The 16,482-nt window shown below is 41.2% G+C and overlaps 2 protein-coding genes across 5 annotated transcripts; both read right to left on the minus strand.

The window, feature by feature from the left end:
- Positions 1-3,109: 3,109 nt before the first annotated feature.
- On the minus strand, positions 3,110-8,410 carry ttpal (tocopherol (alpha) transfer protein-like). 4 transcript variants are annotated; one of them, XM_084368002.1, is made up of 6 exons: positions 8,343-8,410; positions 7,686-7,912; positions 6,665-6,908; positions 6,252-6,445; positions 5,519-5,629; positions 3,110-4,847 (listed from the first exon to the last, which is right to left on the minus strand). In XM_084368002.1, exons 1-6 carry the CDS (start codon positions 8,386-8,388, stop codon positions 4,569-4,571), a joined length of 1,101 nt encoding a protein of 366 aa, XP_084224128.1. In that variant the 5' UTR covers positions 8,389-8,410; the 3' UTR covers positions 3,110-4,568. The 4 variants fall into 4 exon arrangements, with proteins under 4 accessions (XP_084224128.1, XP_084224129.1, XP_084224131.1 ...); XM_084368003.1 differs by lacking the exon at positions 8,343-8,410 and adding an exon at positions 8,207-8,324; XM_084368005.1 differs by lacking the exon at positions 8,343-8,410 and adding an exon at positions 8,087-8,190.
- A 1,457-nt stretch (positions 8,411-9,867) lies between these two features.
- hnf4a (hepatocyte nuclear factor 4, alpha) lies at positions 9,868-15,957 on the minus strand. Its single transcript, XM_084366112.1, has 10 exons — positions 15,853-15,957; positions 14,674-14,848; positions 13,977-14,071; positions 13,458-13,564; positions 13,213-13,368; positions 12,550-12,637; positions 12,294-12,446; positions 11,939-12,175; positions 11,409-11,531; positions 9,868-10,925 (listed from the first exon to the last, which is right to left on the minus strand). The coding sequence occupies exons 1-10, from the start codon at positions 15,938-15,940 to the stop codon at positions 10,783-10,785; spliced, it is 1,365 nt and encodes a 454-aa protein (XP_084222238.1). The 5' UTR covers positions 15,941-15,957; the 3' UTR covers positions 9,868-10,782.
- Positions 15,958-16,482: the final 525 nt, after the last annotated feature.

A 16,482-nucleotide genomic window follows, 5' to 3' on the forward strand; every position in this document is an offset into this window, starting at 1 on the left:
AATACGTATGTCTTTAACACTTCAATGCTGCTTTGAAGGTATTTCCAGGATCTTTTAAGCCTCTTTTCAATCTTTATGAAAAAATAAGCTATTTAATCTAGACTTTTTTAATTCATGTCTTAAGCTATTACATGTATTTTCTATCCAGGTAGCCAGAAGTTACATATTTTCTTTATCTTTTTGTACAACACAAGAAAAATATAAATGAATAACACAAAGAAACATCAACAAATTTAAGGTACAGGTTGTATAAATTAAATAGAAACAGAGCAGAATTGGCTTGCTTGGCCATGTATGTGTGCAAAATAGTATTCTAAGTTGTAACAATAGAAATAGAGTAAAGAAATAAAAAAGAAATACATTGAGTGGATAAATGATGTATACATACAGTATATATACTGTACATTATGAACAGCATGTAGGATTTATACTGACAATGACTGCATGATCTGTTCTGGTGTTATGAGGTTATTGACACTATATAACTGATTTAAGTGCTCATCAGAGTGATGGCCTGTGGGAAGAAACTGTCCTTGTGTCTGGTTGTTATGGCGCACAGTGTTCTGTATCGCCCACCACATGGGAAAAGTTGGAACAGGTTGTGCGCAGGGAGTGATGCAGTGATGTTTTCTGCCCTCTCCAGACCCTGTAGATGCATAAGTGATGAAACAGGCAGAAAACATCACTGCAGACCCACACACTCACACTCTGCACCAAGAAGACAGTCAAGTTCATTTCTGGCCGCCATATTTGTTTTTAATAAGGAATCAGAGTTGCAACTTGGGAAACAGGTTAGAAATTATTTTTGATTGTGCACCAAACAAACTATTTCGTCATCCAGATGGTTTGGGATGTCTGGAAACACCTTCAGAACATCAGTAAGTGTAATGGTGTTGGTGATACACGTGAGGCACAAACTAGGGCCTTTTAAATGCCATCTTCCTTCTAGCTTCACCCCCCCAGTTGACGATGCAGGCTTTCTGTTAAAAATGTGAAGACTCGAACCCAAGCTGCTGATAACATGACATGTTCAGGGTTATTTTTTCTCAAAGCTTTCCCCAGAGCCACAGAAGACATAATGGAGCTGTTGTCCTTGTGACGCATCAACTGAACTTGAAGTGTAAAATCAGTGACGTGTCCCTTTAATTGATCGTCTGCTTTCTTTTTCTTTTGTTATCAACTCAAATAACATGAGTGGACAGCGTGACAAAAAGTCTTGTTGACTAAATAAATGTCATGGTAACAGAAGACTAACAATATCCAACAGCGTAGGCTGAGTGGAGTTAAAATTAAGTCGAAATCTCATTAAAGAAAGAGCACAAATCAATGAGTTCTGAGTAAATCTTCCAGATGGAAATGGTCCCATAACAAACCAGCAGGCTCTCATTCCAAACCTATTTTAGTCTCGAGTCTAAGACACAGCTCCTCAGTGTTTCACATGTATACAGTATATAATTCCATAAATATTAGCCTTGAAATATAATTAACCACTTCATTAAATATGTGATATTGCTGGTCTGATCCCTGAACCCCACATTACTACTCCTGACCTAAAGTAAAGAAATATGTCTTCAGTAGTGGAAAAAACAAGTCACATTTGTGTATGTGCTGTATGCAAGTATATTTTTGAAGTACCTTACTTAAAGGGCACTTATCACACATTAAAGTGTGTTTACAACACTCTGGGAGTCCTGCACATGTGAAAAAGATAGTATAAAGCCTTTTATGGCTCCAGAGGAAGGTTATCTGATAGATTTCCTCCAGTAATATCACTCAGTGGCTAAGTTGCATTGTGGGTAATTTAGTCACCGGGTTTTGTAAAGCAGTCCTCTGGTCCAGCTTTGCTCTCCCGTAGCACTGTTGGACTCATGGACGACTGAAAAACAAATGATCAGGATCGCTAAAGCAGAAAAAAAGAGATATTGCCTTTTTTTATTTTAACATTCTTCTTCCTTTTCAAAACATGGTGCCTGAATTACCCACAATGCAACTTTGTCACAGAGTGACATCACTGGAGGCAATCTATCAGATTCCATGCAGCTTCCTCTGGAGCCACAACAGGCTTTATACTACTTTTTCCACATAGTAGTACTACACAAGACCTGTAAACACCTTGGAGGATTTACTCTTTAAGAGCTAACATTTTACTTTATATGTCTGCTCCGCTACATATCAGAGGGAAAATTTGTACTTTGTGCTTCTCTTCTCTCATTCTTCTTCTGTACACTTAGTACGAGCCTGAGAACAAGGTTTTCAACAGTTTCCCTGTAACTGCTGTCCACATGACAAATAAAGTCCTTAAACTAAAACTCCGCCACTGTGTATCCGATGTCTTTGGGGAGCCATGAGCCCAGTTCGGAAAAAAAGCTGCTCAAGTAAGGCACAATAGTGTTGTGAAAATACCCACAACTTCCCAAGGGCCTGCAGCATACCACCACCCTCTGCCAACAACAGCATCCACAGCACAAACAAGACACAAATAGCAGTTTCTCTGTTTGAGTTTTACTTTACTGTCTTCACTACCGACGATAAATATCCTGGAACACAATACAGCTTATAATCACAGACATGCTTAAAATAAAAATATAAAAGACTGACAATTAAAATAATTCAAGTAAGCTTCGGGCTACCGCAAAAAAAACAGATCCAACATTTATTGCACATTTCTGTACGTGGCCGGGTGTAAAATTTGGCAAACCAGATGTCTATAAAATCAGGACTGAATGTTCCTTCCCCATGTGACTCCTGCAATCAGTAATGGCCCCGTGTTAAGACTGAGTGATGAAACACTGGCAAACAGGTCAAAAAAGGTTTTAAAAAAACATAAGGCAGATTATCTGAACTTAGAAAAATAATCCTCTCAGAAGATTCAGGCTGGAGAAAACTAAAGCATCAACTAAACAAAGGCCCTGAAATACAGTGTGTGTGTTTTCAGCAAAAAGGTTAACTGGTAAACCTTCCTTCTCTCAGCTACAGCAGCTATCTATTATTTCCACTTACTAACAATGACGTACATCCGCTCTTATGCAAGACAAGCCCTGATGAGAATACACAGGAATATTGCTTTGGTTCACACAAATCCAAGATGATTCATGACACATAGGAAAAATACTGATTAACAACAGTTTAAGGCAATGTATTAGACGGTAACATACACTAAAACTGTCTCCATTTTTTTTTTTGTTAAGTTGTGGGGTGATGTAACCATGCAGATAGAACATATGGCCACATTTCAAATTTTACCATGTCTGCCGTAAGACAGTACTGACATGCCCATATATACACTGAAACAGTTTTTGCTTGCTGTAATCATTCAGAGATCCCTTCCTAATGTTATTCCAATGGAAGAGATTGGGGACAAATCCACAGTCTCAGTCAGCCAAATAGAGTGAGTAACTTCAAAAGTTGGCATTTCTAGTATGAAATTCCCTGGACAGCGTTTCTGATCCCACATGATTTGTCTAACTGGTTCTGCCGAAGCCTCATTTTAGTTTTAGCTAAATACAAAAAACGAGGACAGAGAATTTTGTCCAATCTCTTTCACTAAAGACACTTTAAACTGGCAATAGACAACCTTTTTGCTCAGAGTATCATTCTGAATTATATACTGACTGCACAGTGAAGGGAAAAGACACCATCAACCTAAATTTTGGTTCCCTATGCTATTCAGCCTGTTCACAGGGCCCGATTTTTCCTGCAAAAATAGAGGTTACATTATGGCACAAAGGAAGCAACTCAATGCATTGGTTTCCTTGGTTGCTATTCCCAGGTAATGGTGGAAAAACTGGAATAACTGTGGAAACTCTACACTGTGAAAGAAAAAAATGATGATGGAGGGGGCAAAGAAGGCGTAAAAAGGAGAGTGATAGAAACTGAGGTAAAACAACAGTGAATCGACAGACATTCACTTGATGAGAGTGTCAAAGTCTGTAACCCCGCTGAGATGTGTGCTGTCCTACCAGCGGGACTCGAGTAAAACCGGCATTCTCTCTACTAGGTCAGTAAATAACAAAACTTACTTATTAATAAAACCAGGTTTCACTCTACCTTGGCACAGCACTGAGATCAGGGTTTTATATGTCAAATTGGGATTGTTACGGTTGTTTATTGCTTTGGACAGTAGCCAGGCTGTTAGCGGTTAGCCATGTTGTGGCGCCAGAGGGGAGGAAATTGAAAAGCTGTCTATTTCCGATTCAAGAAGGAATCTTTTAACGGCCACTACGGGGGGCGGGGGGGGGGGGAGACTACATCAAGCAAAGCCTGCTTCAATGTTCATATGGGCGCCTTTTGAAAAATGTAATACATGATAATAAATTCATAGAAGCCACCTATAAGGGCTAAACATGCATCTGCTCATGTCAAAGCCTCTTTGCCTGAGCCTGCAGCTGCCTTGGAACCATGTTTAAATGCTGGGCTACGTGTAAACTACAAAAGACTATATCCACCTATAGTAGTGCTGCTTAGTTAGTAAAATAAATCATGTATAATATTGGCAACTTGCCCTGTAAAAGTCTACACACATGTTTCAAATGAAACAGACAATGTCCTCTCAGTGACGGGAGTATGCATCAGTAACAGTAGTACAGCTGAGAGCGCAGGCCCCTGAAGGTGTCATCGTCCTGCCCGCTGGCCTGCTCTCCTTCAAACAGCATGGAGTCTGGGAGTACCACGCCCTCTAGTGGATCCGGCTGGCAGAACTCCACTATAAATTCCTCCTCACATTCCAGCAGCAGTTTCGACCAGGCGCCCATGTCCAACTGGCCCGCGGTGCCGCCGTACTCCTCCGGGAGAACTGACCGGGGGATGTTCCGGTGCAGAGAGCGCAGGTCTGAGCCGTGGAGGATGTACTGTATGAGGAGACAGCACGAATATCATTTCACCAATTATCACCTGATTCTGCAGTGACACTTAACTCTACAGAGCTTTATAGCTTCTTTCAGCTCATTGTTTTGGTTTTAAAGCCCACAAATTTACCGTTTTGGTTCATTCCCACTTCTCCAGCTAGCAAAGTTTTTAAATGGCAGGCAGACAAAGTTAGCGCCTAGCTAGTGAACATAGTGGGGCATCTAGCTGCTAAAGAGGCCGATATTTCCCTCTGGAGTTAATGAGGTGCAAACCAAAGCTAGACCAGTTGCTCAGACACACAAATCTAATGTTGCTTCACATTTGATGATTGTGTAAATAAGCAACTGTATGCCATGTTAATCTAAAAAGTAGCTACATGTAAGCTTGTCTCTGCTGCCCCAACATGAATAACAATCAATTAGTGCAGGTTTAAATGAACACAAAGCAGACCCTCTCATGAGATTTTGAAAAAAAGAAAAAAAAACAGGGTTGTGCTTCTGTTGGTCTAAGTTCATTCCTGTGAAAAGAAAATGCTTGGCCTTCTATTTCAAGGACGAAAATAGAGCAAATGATTTTTTGAGTACAGGCTGCGGATAAAAGGGAGGCACACGATTCAAAATAGTCCTTTGTTAAAAAACAAAAGAGTCAGAGACAATTCAAGGACAATAGTTACCCTCTCTGCCATCTTCTCCTTCAGAAAGGGCTTAATTATAGCAAAGATGCCTTTGAAAATCCTGGGCTCGTTAATTATGTTAACAGCCTTGATCCTGATTGGAAACCCATCCTGCAAATTAGAACAGAAACAGAACAGTCACAGACAAAGTATTTCACTTTGTGTTTTGTGTGCTCAAGTAAATATTCACTCTGCAGTCACGACAAAACTCAACAGGCAGCACTCAAGAGCCACTGCTGTAAATGACAAGGCTTTTATCTTGTGTGTTAACGCTAGGGCTGCACAATCAATCGCAAAATAATCAAAATCACAATATGATTAAGTACAATATCCAAATCGCAAGAACTGCGATTATTTTATAAGAAGGTAAAATGTGTCATAAAATAGTGTGTTAATGAATTTTTTTTTTAGTGCTGAAGAGATGCTCTGGCTAACAAAGCTTCTTCTCCAGATGTAATAAAACATGTTTGTTTGGTAGAGACCAGGAGAAATGCCACATCGTCATGATTTTACTGGTTTTTCAATGAAAAATGAATGAATTGTGATGTAAGATTTAATCATCCATAACAATCATGAATTATATCTGTCAAAATAATCGCAATATCACTTTTTGACCATATCATGCAGCCCTAGTTAACAACAGTTACTCATATTTACTGCTGAGTAAATATTTAACATGCATTTAATTCAAACATACAAGTGTCATCAGATCATCGGATGATAGAGGTCTCACCTGAAGGATGCTCACAACTTTCTTGGCGAGGAACGGGCCCGGATTGGACGCTTGTGACATGCCAACTCCGGTGTAGTCGGCCAAGATAACAATACCATTCACCTGCGTTTCCTCCGGCTGGATCAGCTTCTCCAGAGTCAAATAAATGGCCCTCACATTGTCAACAAAGGGATAATCATTTGGTTTCCATTTTCCTATGAAAGGAGATCGAGTTGTGTAATCGTACAATATGAGAAAAGCCCATCATGGAAGTATAATCAGTAACAGGGTGTTAGCCATACAGTATGTACTTAGAGACTTGTAAAAAACCACACTGACTTTATAATTTATATAATGTGAAGGGCAAATGGAAAACAGTAATTATGCAATAGTTGATACATTATAAAATTGCCGATAGCTCCAATGACACACACCTGGCCGGAGACAGAGGATGTATCTTCCGTTGGGGTCCGGCTGTGGCAGGACCGTGAGAAAGCCCAGGTCCAGGACATGTTTCACTGTGGATGGTTTCAGGTCCTGGAACACTTCTGGCCAAGCCTTACGGCCTGCGTGGTAATTAAGCAGCAGCTGCAGGGCACGGTCATAGTCAAACTTCCTGGCCCGCAGGAAGCGCAGGAGAAAGGTGTCGTCTAGCCTCGTCCTGAGATTTGGCTGTTCCTGCAGAGTTGGGTGAAAAAATATGAGCATGATCTGTGAGAAAACGAGATGCAATACCATTAAATAATGGCAATTTGTTTCTTGTGAGTCTGGTGATATTCTGTATTTTTTTTATTGTCAAGAAAGTTCAAGAAAAGACTAAAGCCAGCAATGAACTGACCCTACTTGTGTGTCTATCTAAAGCCTGATATCTTATTTCTCTGTACAATAGAGCTCCAATGTCATCCAATAAACACAACAGTTATTGCATTCCACTTTACCATATACCATTAATAATCAGAATAAAAATGCAATCATAATAAAAATGGCTCATGTAACCACCTCAATCAGAAGAAACTGATCCAATCCGGCCCAATCTGAATGAATGTCCTATCTGATGATCACTTGGTGTAAAACCTTTATAATCTGTTCGACAGAAATATTAGCGCCTAATATCATCCGTCTGCAGTGAATACTCACCAGAGCACAACGTCTGTGACTGAAAGTGTCACCAACAAATGTACTATTTACTCCTTTTAAACCAACATTTCCCATCTGTATAAATTTTTTTTTTTAAGATATATTTATGAGCCATTTTTAAAGATCTTCAATAGGAACAAGTGGGCTTAGGGCTCAGTGCAACAGGATGATTGTTTTGATTTCTTTTTTATGGGATTTGTGGAAAAGAACAGAAATACAGAATATAATAATATGATGCTGGAAGATAAACAGGAATGAGACTGTTTCTGTTTATATGAATGTCAACATGGTAGAAAAAAGAAATGTACAAAGCAATACCTTCAGTATCATGTCTCGCAGTGCTTGGACATCCCGGAGACGCCACTCTGGTTTCTCCTGGAGCTCCTCTCGTGCCTTGGCCACCAGCTCAGGGGTCAGGGTGCAGGTATAGATGGGTGGAGGGGGTGCAGGGAACCAGCTGTGTCCTGCAGCTGCTGCTGGGTCCACTGGAGGAGACCTGAGATCGATGGACTCATGCTGATCAGCCATGGACTGACTGGGTGAAGCTGATTGAGAAGCAAAACACAAGAGGCACCAGAGAGGCTGTGAAAACAATAAATGAGAGACTGGTTTCTGAGCTGTCATGTTAGATTCTGGCAGGTGACACACACAGTTTACAGCCTTTACCTGAACTGGACAATAGATATTGGAAATAAAACGTTCAGCGCAAACATGCTCACTGTATGTATTTGCTTGGCAATGAGTCAGAGCCTCAGCCGACACGGACTGGCTAATACGACTTGATCCTGAGCAGAACCGATGCGACAGAACTAAAGTCAGAATAATGACTCAATACCAACCCGGAAATGCGTTTAACATTCACCGACTACGACACATAAAGATGCCTTCCATGGGCATCCATCTGAAAGTGATGAAATGTCGTCAAAAACACAGACACGACTGCACAAAACCACAGCATCAAAAATCACAACCGACCTGTCAGGAAAATCCTTTTCCGGGTAGAGAAACGGCGCTCTCTCATTGGTCCATATGCACCGCGTGACGCGCTGCCGACGCGCCAGAGCCGTCGAGTCGTACGTCCGTTGTTTTGACTGTTGTGCTGCCTTCAGTGTCCCTCGGAAACTAACAAAGCACGACATGTCGCGCAGTGAAAATTGAAAACAAATGCTACAAAACTGGGTTTGTGTGCGTGTCTCAAGTTTTTTACTTAAAACACGTTCTTCAAAAAACGATTTACTATTTACTTACAAATAACTAACTGACATAGTAGAATTTTACTTGCTTAAACAAATGGCTATAAACCAATCGTGTTTTCGCCAAGCGCACGAGAACCTCACATCTTGCAAAGGCACTTCAAACAGTAGGCCCACATTTACCACAACACATGATCGTATTGAAATAAAAATAGAGCCTGCAATTTGTTCTTGTTGGAGACAGAAGGCTATTTAACGCATAGCATTAGCTTTCTCCACACTTTAGATGTTCCTCTCTATCTTTATCATTGAAAAATGTCTAGTTAATTAGTTAATCAATTAAACTGCATGCAACACATGGTTGATGTGAGCTAGATGTTCTCACATTTTTTTGTGGACAGATCAGGTGTATCAGTAACACTTGAAAGCGGTAGATGGCAGAGTTGACCTGCATATCGCTCAGCCCCTGTTACTAAGGATCACATGTCTCAACGTCTGTCAGGTATGTTTCTACTTCACATTTGAAAAATGAATTGTTAATCATAAAACATCCAACTAATGTTAGCCTATTCATATCAATGTAGGTGTAAGTACTTTGGGTTTTGGTTGGAAAAAAGTCACTTCCTCGGACATCTTTGAGGATGACCTTCAAGTCTGAAACTTCCACTTGTTTTCTAAAACATCGCTGTCATGTGAGTCTATAGCTGAGACTAAATGCATCACATTGGATTGAGAATGTAAAAATAAATCCTTGACGTGTCCCCTCTCTGTCATGAATCAGTGCGAGGCTATCTGTAATGATTTTATGGCCCTTTATCAGTCTACAACCACATGTTGCATTAGGTCAGTGAACAAACAACACTGCCACGTTGGACCCATTTTTTTCTCCTCTGGACACTTTCCAACACGTCTGACTTCTTTACTAAAGGTGCACTTTGTAGGTTTTTCGTTAATTTCGTCAGAAGAGAAAAATCTTAATGAATTGATTTTCATAATAATCCAAACTGTCCTTAAAGGACAACACAGTTGTATACTGTTTTACTTTGTCTATATGTGCTAAGTAGTCACCTTTATATCTTCATGACAGCTTGTTATTCAGTTAATGGGAATACAGTAATCAAATAGATATCTCTGAGCTTGTATATTATCTTTAAAATATTACCTGTGTGAGTTTGAATTTCTTTTCCAAAACAACACATTGCACCTTTAAATTGTACCATTTGTCATTCAGAGAATCCCATTCACTCCCTCCAAAAACTCTTGTCTTATAATAAAAGATATGAGGTATAAAAGCAGAAAATGCGATGTAAAAATAGACCTTGAGATTTATTAATTCATCTTCACATTGTAAGGCGAAACATTGCCTGTGTTTGTAAGGCAGTACAGGCTACAAGGCACACTTTATTCCACCAGTTAAACCACAACAAAGTACTAAACAAAAAATATAATATATATTTTTTAAAAACCAATACAACATATTATTGGGAAACTTCCTCAGCATGTCTGCTTGTGACTTTTACAAAGTGGCACCACAGACTTCACAATATGTACCAAGATTTCTTGGTGTGAATTACAAATTTTCCTACTGTAAATATGCATTTTCCAGTACATAAAACAAACCAAATATTTTAAGTCCTGTCACAGAATATTTTAAAAGAGACCCCTAAAATGCTGACGTCATTCAAGGGATTTCCTTTAGCTTTGATGAGATGAAATCTTCAAAGTTGCTACTGAGAGTTGACACCATTTTGTCACTAATGAACATAAAATACAATACTGTGCAACACTAGACACATGACATTGTAAGGCCTGTTGTAACATTCATAAAATACTGACATGATCACGTCACCATGTCTAACATTAGCCTTACTGCACACACTGAGGCCATGCTAAAGGAAGCGATATTACCCAATAATAAACTATATATACAACAATGTATTTCTACGTGTCGATCTTACAGAACAACAGCACGACTGATAGTTTGGATGCTTCTAGTCTTGTCTGGCATTCGCTGCTGTGGGAGCTCAACTGCAGCTGCATGTGTGAAACAATAGATCCCTGAAGAAAAACTGCAATCTGCAAGGGACATCATTGTAATTACATTCTACGTATTCAGCTACGAGTTAACAGCTTCAATGCTGATTGTGTATAAACTTACATATAAAGACCCTGGTTTAACACAATAAAAAAAAAAACTGAAGGATTAAGGATTCAGAGGGTTGTTAGATGGCCTCTTGCTTTGTAATAGTAGGCTGAGGGATGGAGGTTGGCTGCTTGGGCACGGTGGCTATGACCCCCTGAGCCATTTTATAATGTTCTGAGCTGGAGGCAGTAGGCGGAGACGGGATCGGGGTTTCAGGAGTGGCTGGAAAGTAGAACACAAGAGAACAGGAGCAGGTCAGAGTCAGAAACTGCAGCATAAGCAGGTGTATATTTACCATTATTCTGTGGTATAACATGTCTTGGGGCGACATAATTTTCAGATAAGGAGTAAGCACTTTTGTGAAATTTCTCAGAGCATTAAACATGTTAAGAAAGAATAACAGAAGTTCTCTTTGACAAAATAAGCCAGATTAGTTTCCATGAAGAATTTAGAGGATTATTCTGCCGAGCCTGTTTGTCCTTCCAGCTACCTGACTAGGCTGCACATGGAGCTGGGTGAGGAAAAAATCTGACGGTCTCTCCTAATTAAAACATAATTGATTTCACTTCACTTATAATAAGAATAATACTTCTACATTCCCAGCTCTTCTAATGTACGTGGCAATGAAAAACCTCAGTATATTTAAGACAGAGAGTTGACCTTTGATTGTCCTTCACATTTTGCACTGATGTGCTTTGTACTTACAGATTTGACCATTATGAATTGGCGTTGGCATGTTGCTGGCCACTATAACATTGCTGCTGAGGTGCTCCTGAACCAGGTGAGGGTGCAGAGAGTGAGGTGCATGTGGAGCCTCATTGGCAGAACCTGAGAAAAACACACAAATATACGGTAAGTCTTCATTCATTACGGAGTATCTGACTGCAGAAGGAACACCACAGTCCTCTCTATTGTCTATACTGTGAATACATGTGGATTCTGTATATTGACCCATAGCTTTTAGGGGTGTTTACCATGGATTTTTATAGAACTAGATAGTGAACCCAAAGAATTTTTAGCTTCCGGGTTTACTTCCTGGTTATGCGACGCACTAAAAAGCTCCCGCTCAGCCGAAAGACGTTACACTGTGATGATGTCACACATTTTTAAATCGCTTTTCTCAGCTTCAGAAAAGTTGTATGGATATAAAACCTCCATGGATCAAAGATTCATAATAGGAAGAGTCATAATTGACCTTGCTTGTCGTGCACTCATGGTGGTTCCAAAGACCTCACCTCCGAGAAGCATTTCCTGTAGCAGGTTGTCGATCTTGGCCATGCCGAAGAGTTTGACAAACTGGATCTGTTCGATCATCTGCCAGGTGATGCTCTGTAGCGTCGGCAGCAGCAGGAGCAGCTCCCCGAAGCGGCCCCGGGAGTCGTACTGCCTGTCGTTGATGTAGTCTTCCAGGCTGACCTGGACCTGGTATCGCATCCGCTTGATCTTTCCAGGGTCACTGAGACCTTTAGCATCTGTAGGCAAATTAAAGCAGGGATGTTTACAGAGAGCAGTGTGTTGTTGGGATGTGACTTATTATCATTGGGTTGGGAAGTAGCTAACACAATCCAAAATCTCAGTCAGTATTAGTACCTGGGTCAAAGAAAACTATGGCTTTCAAGCAGGCATATTCATTGTCGTCTATCTGAAGCTCCTGGAAGGGAAGCACCAGCTCATCCAGGATTCTCACTGCTACCCTGCCCACCTCCAACTCGGGGCAGTTTCTGGGAATGATGTAGTCATTTCCTGCAGGAGAATCACAGTTTAGGGCGAGATTTAAAACACCACATTAGAATTTATCCCCGGGTGAGACGGTGCTTTTAGGTGATGAGTATTGACAATGTTTTACCTAATAAGAGGATGTCTTTGTATAGCATGGACCTCTTTGCGGCGCCGAGCAAGAGGTGCTCTCCAGCGTGAGCTCGCAGCAGCGCCACCTGAAATACAGCAAATTCATTCCTTAGTGGCTGTGTGATAATAATTCAGTTGAATCTGCAATCCTCTACATGCTAATTTGTACGTTGTTTCGGGCACTTTATGGTCCAGTCCCTTCATGTGAAGCTCACTGAGAGTGAAAAACACTGGGTTCCTCACCAATGTTACATCAGCAAATCAGTTACCCAGGCCTGGTGATCACACTGTTAATGATTCTGCACTTTTTTTTGAGAGGGGATGTAACTTCAAAACCAGCTCATCATATTCTAACTCAGAATTAAAATACAATAAGGAATATGAGGTTTTAAAGTGATGAAAAATTCTTCGTAGTCCAAGGAGATTTTTTAATTATTTATCAGAATCGGCATACACATACGAGGAAGGGAAAGGAAAACAAATATTTAACTATTATGTACATTCATCTCTTTTCTACTACATGTTTATTCAGAAGAAGAAGCTTCATTGACTCTACACCCGTGTGCTCCTGCCGCCCACACTGCGGTTTTGAGCCGACTGGTTGATGAGTTACCAGAGTGTCTATACAACTATGTACACTCTGTCTGTGTATGATCCTTACCTGGTCATCCAGGGGCAGGTCACAGAAGGCTGGGATGTACTTGGCCCACTCCACCAAGACCAACAGCTGCTGTTTCATGGACTCACACACGTCTGTGATGGTGGCAATCTTTTTGGTCCTTATGTCGCCGTTCAGTATAGGAGCAGGGGAGGTGATCTAGACAGACGTGAGATCGTTATACGCCTTGCTACAGGTGATCGATCATGATTAGACGTGGTTCCTCAAGGTGATGTAGTAGGTCTTACCTGTCTTGACAGTACGTCTGCCTGGATGAGTGCGTTGATGGATGGTAAACTGCTGTCTTCATAGCTGGATCTCCTGGTGCTGATTCTGTCTCTTTCATTCTGCACAGCTGAAAAACACACACAGATTTATAGCATCATCATCTGCAGGAATGTGAGAGAAATAATCTTCATCCAGCTAATTAAAACAGTGACAAATGTTCCATTATCTCCTTTTCATTCTTGCACAAAGAATGCAGAGTCATTTAAAAGAAAAATAAGTCTTCCTGGGTCGTCATCTTTATCAGTATATGGCTATTATTGCTCGGAAATGTTTGCTCAGCATAAGCTGGTTAGAGACCTCGGCGCTCCAGGGAGTGAACATTAACAAACTCTCGTGGGGATTGCAACACACTCGGCCGAGTCGTGTCGATTCAGTGGGGTGACAGCTCACACTCACACTGATAAAAATGGGAAACTGTGTTTTCAGGAGAATTTCTGAAAAACATGTAGATTGAGTTTATAGATTCAGTCAGTTCCTACCTTCTTTCTTCATGCCGGCTCTGAAGCATTTCTTCAGCCTGCAGTATCTGCATTGATTTCGCTTGTCTTTGTCCACGATGCATTGTCTGTTGAACCTGGAAAAATGAGTTGAGTGAGTTTGTTTGTGCTTTCATAGAGTCAAAAAAAGAGGCTTGAATTAGCGAAGCTTCAGAGCTGCAACGGATAATTGGTCGATTAACCGATTAGTTGATTCGCGGAAGATTAATCTGCAGCAGCTCTGATTATTGAAGGATTATTTTCAACCTTTTTTTTCAGCGCAAATGTCAAACATTTGCTGTTTTCAGCTTCGTAAATGGGAGATTTTTATATTTTTCTTTCAAATAAACTGAATGTTTTTGCATTCTGGACTGCAGGTCGGACAAAACACAACATTTGAAGATGTCACCTTGACCTGCAGGAAATTATAATTGCATTTTTTCCACAAAAAAAGACGAATTGATTAATTATGAATCCAAGAAGATAATCTGTACATTCATTTATAATGAGTTTTGTGGAGTATTTATTTCCAATTTACTGAAAAAAACAGCACAAGTTTCCATTTTGCTGTGTCAGTGTATAGTTGTGAACAGCCTTTACTGGTGTGGCCAGATGTTCAATGCTTTACTTCAGTGCCTCATCAACAGTGAATTCAAAAGTCTGAGAATTTTGCCCTCCTCAGTTGTAGATCCACCCTCACCTGCATGAGTACATGTGGTTTTTGCGAACGCTGCGTCTAAAGAAGCCCTTGCAGCCGTCACAGCTGGACGCCCCGTAGTGTTTGCCTGTTGCTCTGTCTCCACATATGGCGCAGAGGCTGCCCGCCCCCAGGTGGCCGGTGGCGTTCATGTTGGCGCTCTCAGCCGGTGAGGAGTCTGTCACAAGCAGAGAGAGAGAGGGATAGAAAGTCTCATTAGGTCAGAGGGCTGATCAACAGGATGACCTGAAACCAGGGGAAGTGTTTTTTTTTTATAAAAGCTTAATTAATGATATAGCAGTACAACAATCATCAAGATGTTTGAGAAGAGGTTTGACATCAAGAGGTTTGATTTAAGAGGGTGTGAACGGCCGCAGTGATCAGCTCCACTGACGGCTGATCAAACCCAGCTTTCATGAGAAGCTGTGAGGATCTGTTACCGGCCTGAGTAGCTCCCACAGAGTCAACAAACTGATGTGATCTTGATTACCTCTGAAAAGGCAATCACTGGAGACAGTTTTTAGTCACCAGACTGGATCAATCAATCATAGCGTATGTCATGACACATGCTATTGACTCAGAGACGTCGTCATACATTTATATAATGGGGTAGAAACATGGGAAAAACTTGAGTAAGATCCATGTCAAGCTTCCTTTTTTTGTCTCGTTGGGAATTTTAGAATCGGGATCACGTTCAAACGTCATGGGAGACTGCATATATAAATAAGCTGGTGTCATTGTGAGCACCTCTCAAAAAACTGGACCCCTTTTTCTTCATTTAAGATTCTGTGGGAAAAGACCGTTTGTAACAGGAGATGAAGGGTCTTGACACTCAAACTACTGCTTCATCAGAGGATGAATATCGACCCACTGTAATCAATCTGACACCACATCAGCCCACAAGCTGAAACAGGCTCAAATTGCTCCGACCAGATGACATGAGTGCATCGAGAACAGAGCCGAGTCTCGTAAATCAAAATCTCTTAATGTTTCACTATCGCACCCAGAGGTGATAAAAGAAGACCACTGAACAGGATCATCCCTCTGCGAGCACGACCAGATGGACAAATGACCCCTTTTTATCACTCCGTGCCAGAACTCCCCTCCGTCCACTCCTGACCAAAGTTTTAAATCAGTAAAAGTTTCAAAGTTCAACGCCAGAGCTGCATATATGTGACTCACCTGTGCCCAGTGGGAGCACTTGCATGTTTTCGAACTCCAGTGTTGTATAGGCTGGGTCCAGAGCCTCGCTGTAGTCTGCCATGTCCATGTCTGCCAGCGCTTTGGACAAACAAATTCTCAACTACCTGACAGTGGGGCAGAAAGACTTGTCCAAGAAGCTAATGTGCCCCCCCCCTCCTCCTCCTCCTCATCCTTCCCTTCTCACACCCCCAAACACCTCCACTAACCCCCCCCCCTCCGCCACACTTTTTTTTTGAGCCTTGCTCCGCCCTTTAACAAGGTAGCTCCCAGGCCCAGTTGAGTGTGATGGGGACCTACTGGTGTCAGATAGGAAACCAGTGACTGACAGCCGACCTCCTTCTCCTCCTTCCCTCGTGCTGCTAACCAGAGGAGAGGTGGAGTGTCTCTCTGGTTGATGGTTAACCAGCCCCTTCAATGGCGAATCACAGGGTTGTTTTTTTTTTTTGTTTTTTTTTGAGAAGAGATAGCACAACTTTGATAGCTACCATCTCGTCTGGGTTCTCTGTCAGTAATGGATTAACAATTCCTCCACGAGAGCAATATCAGCTCAACCCTCTGCCAAATCACTGCCCCACCACTTGAAACCAGTTCATTTTATAGCCAACCCTT

Source organism: Pagrus pagrus (genome assembly GCF_965226575.1).
Source record: "Pagrus pagrus genome assembly, chromosome: 11".
Lineage (NCBI taxonomy): Eukaryota > Metazoa > Chordata > Actinopteri > Spariformes > Sparidae > Pagrus > Pagrus pagrus.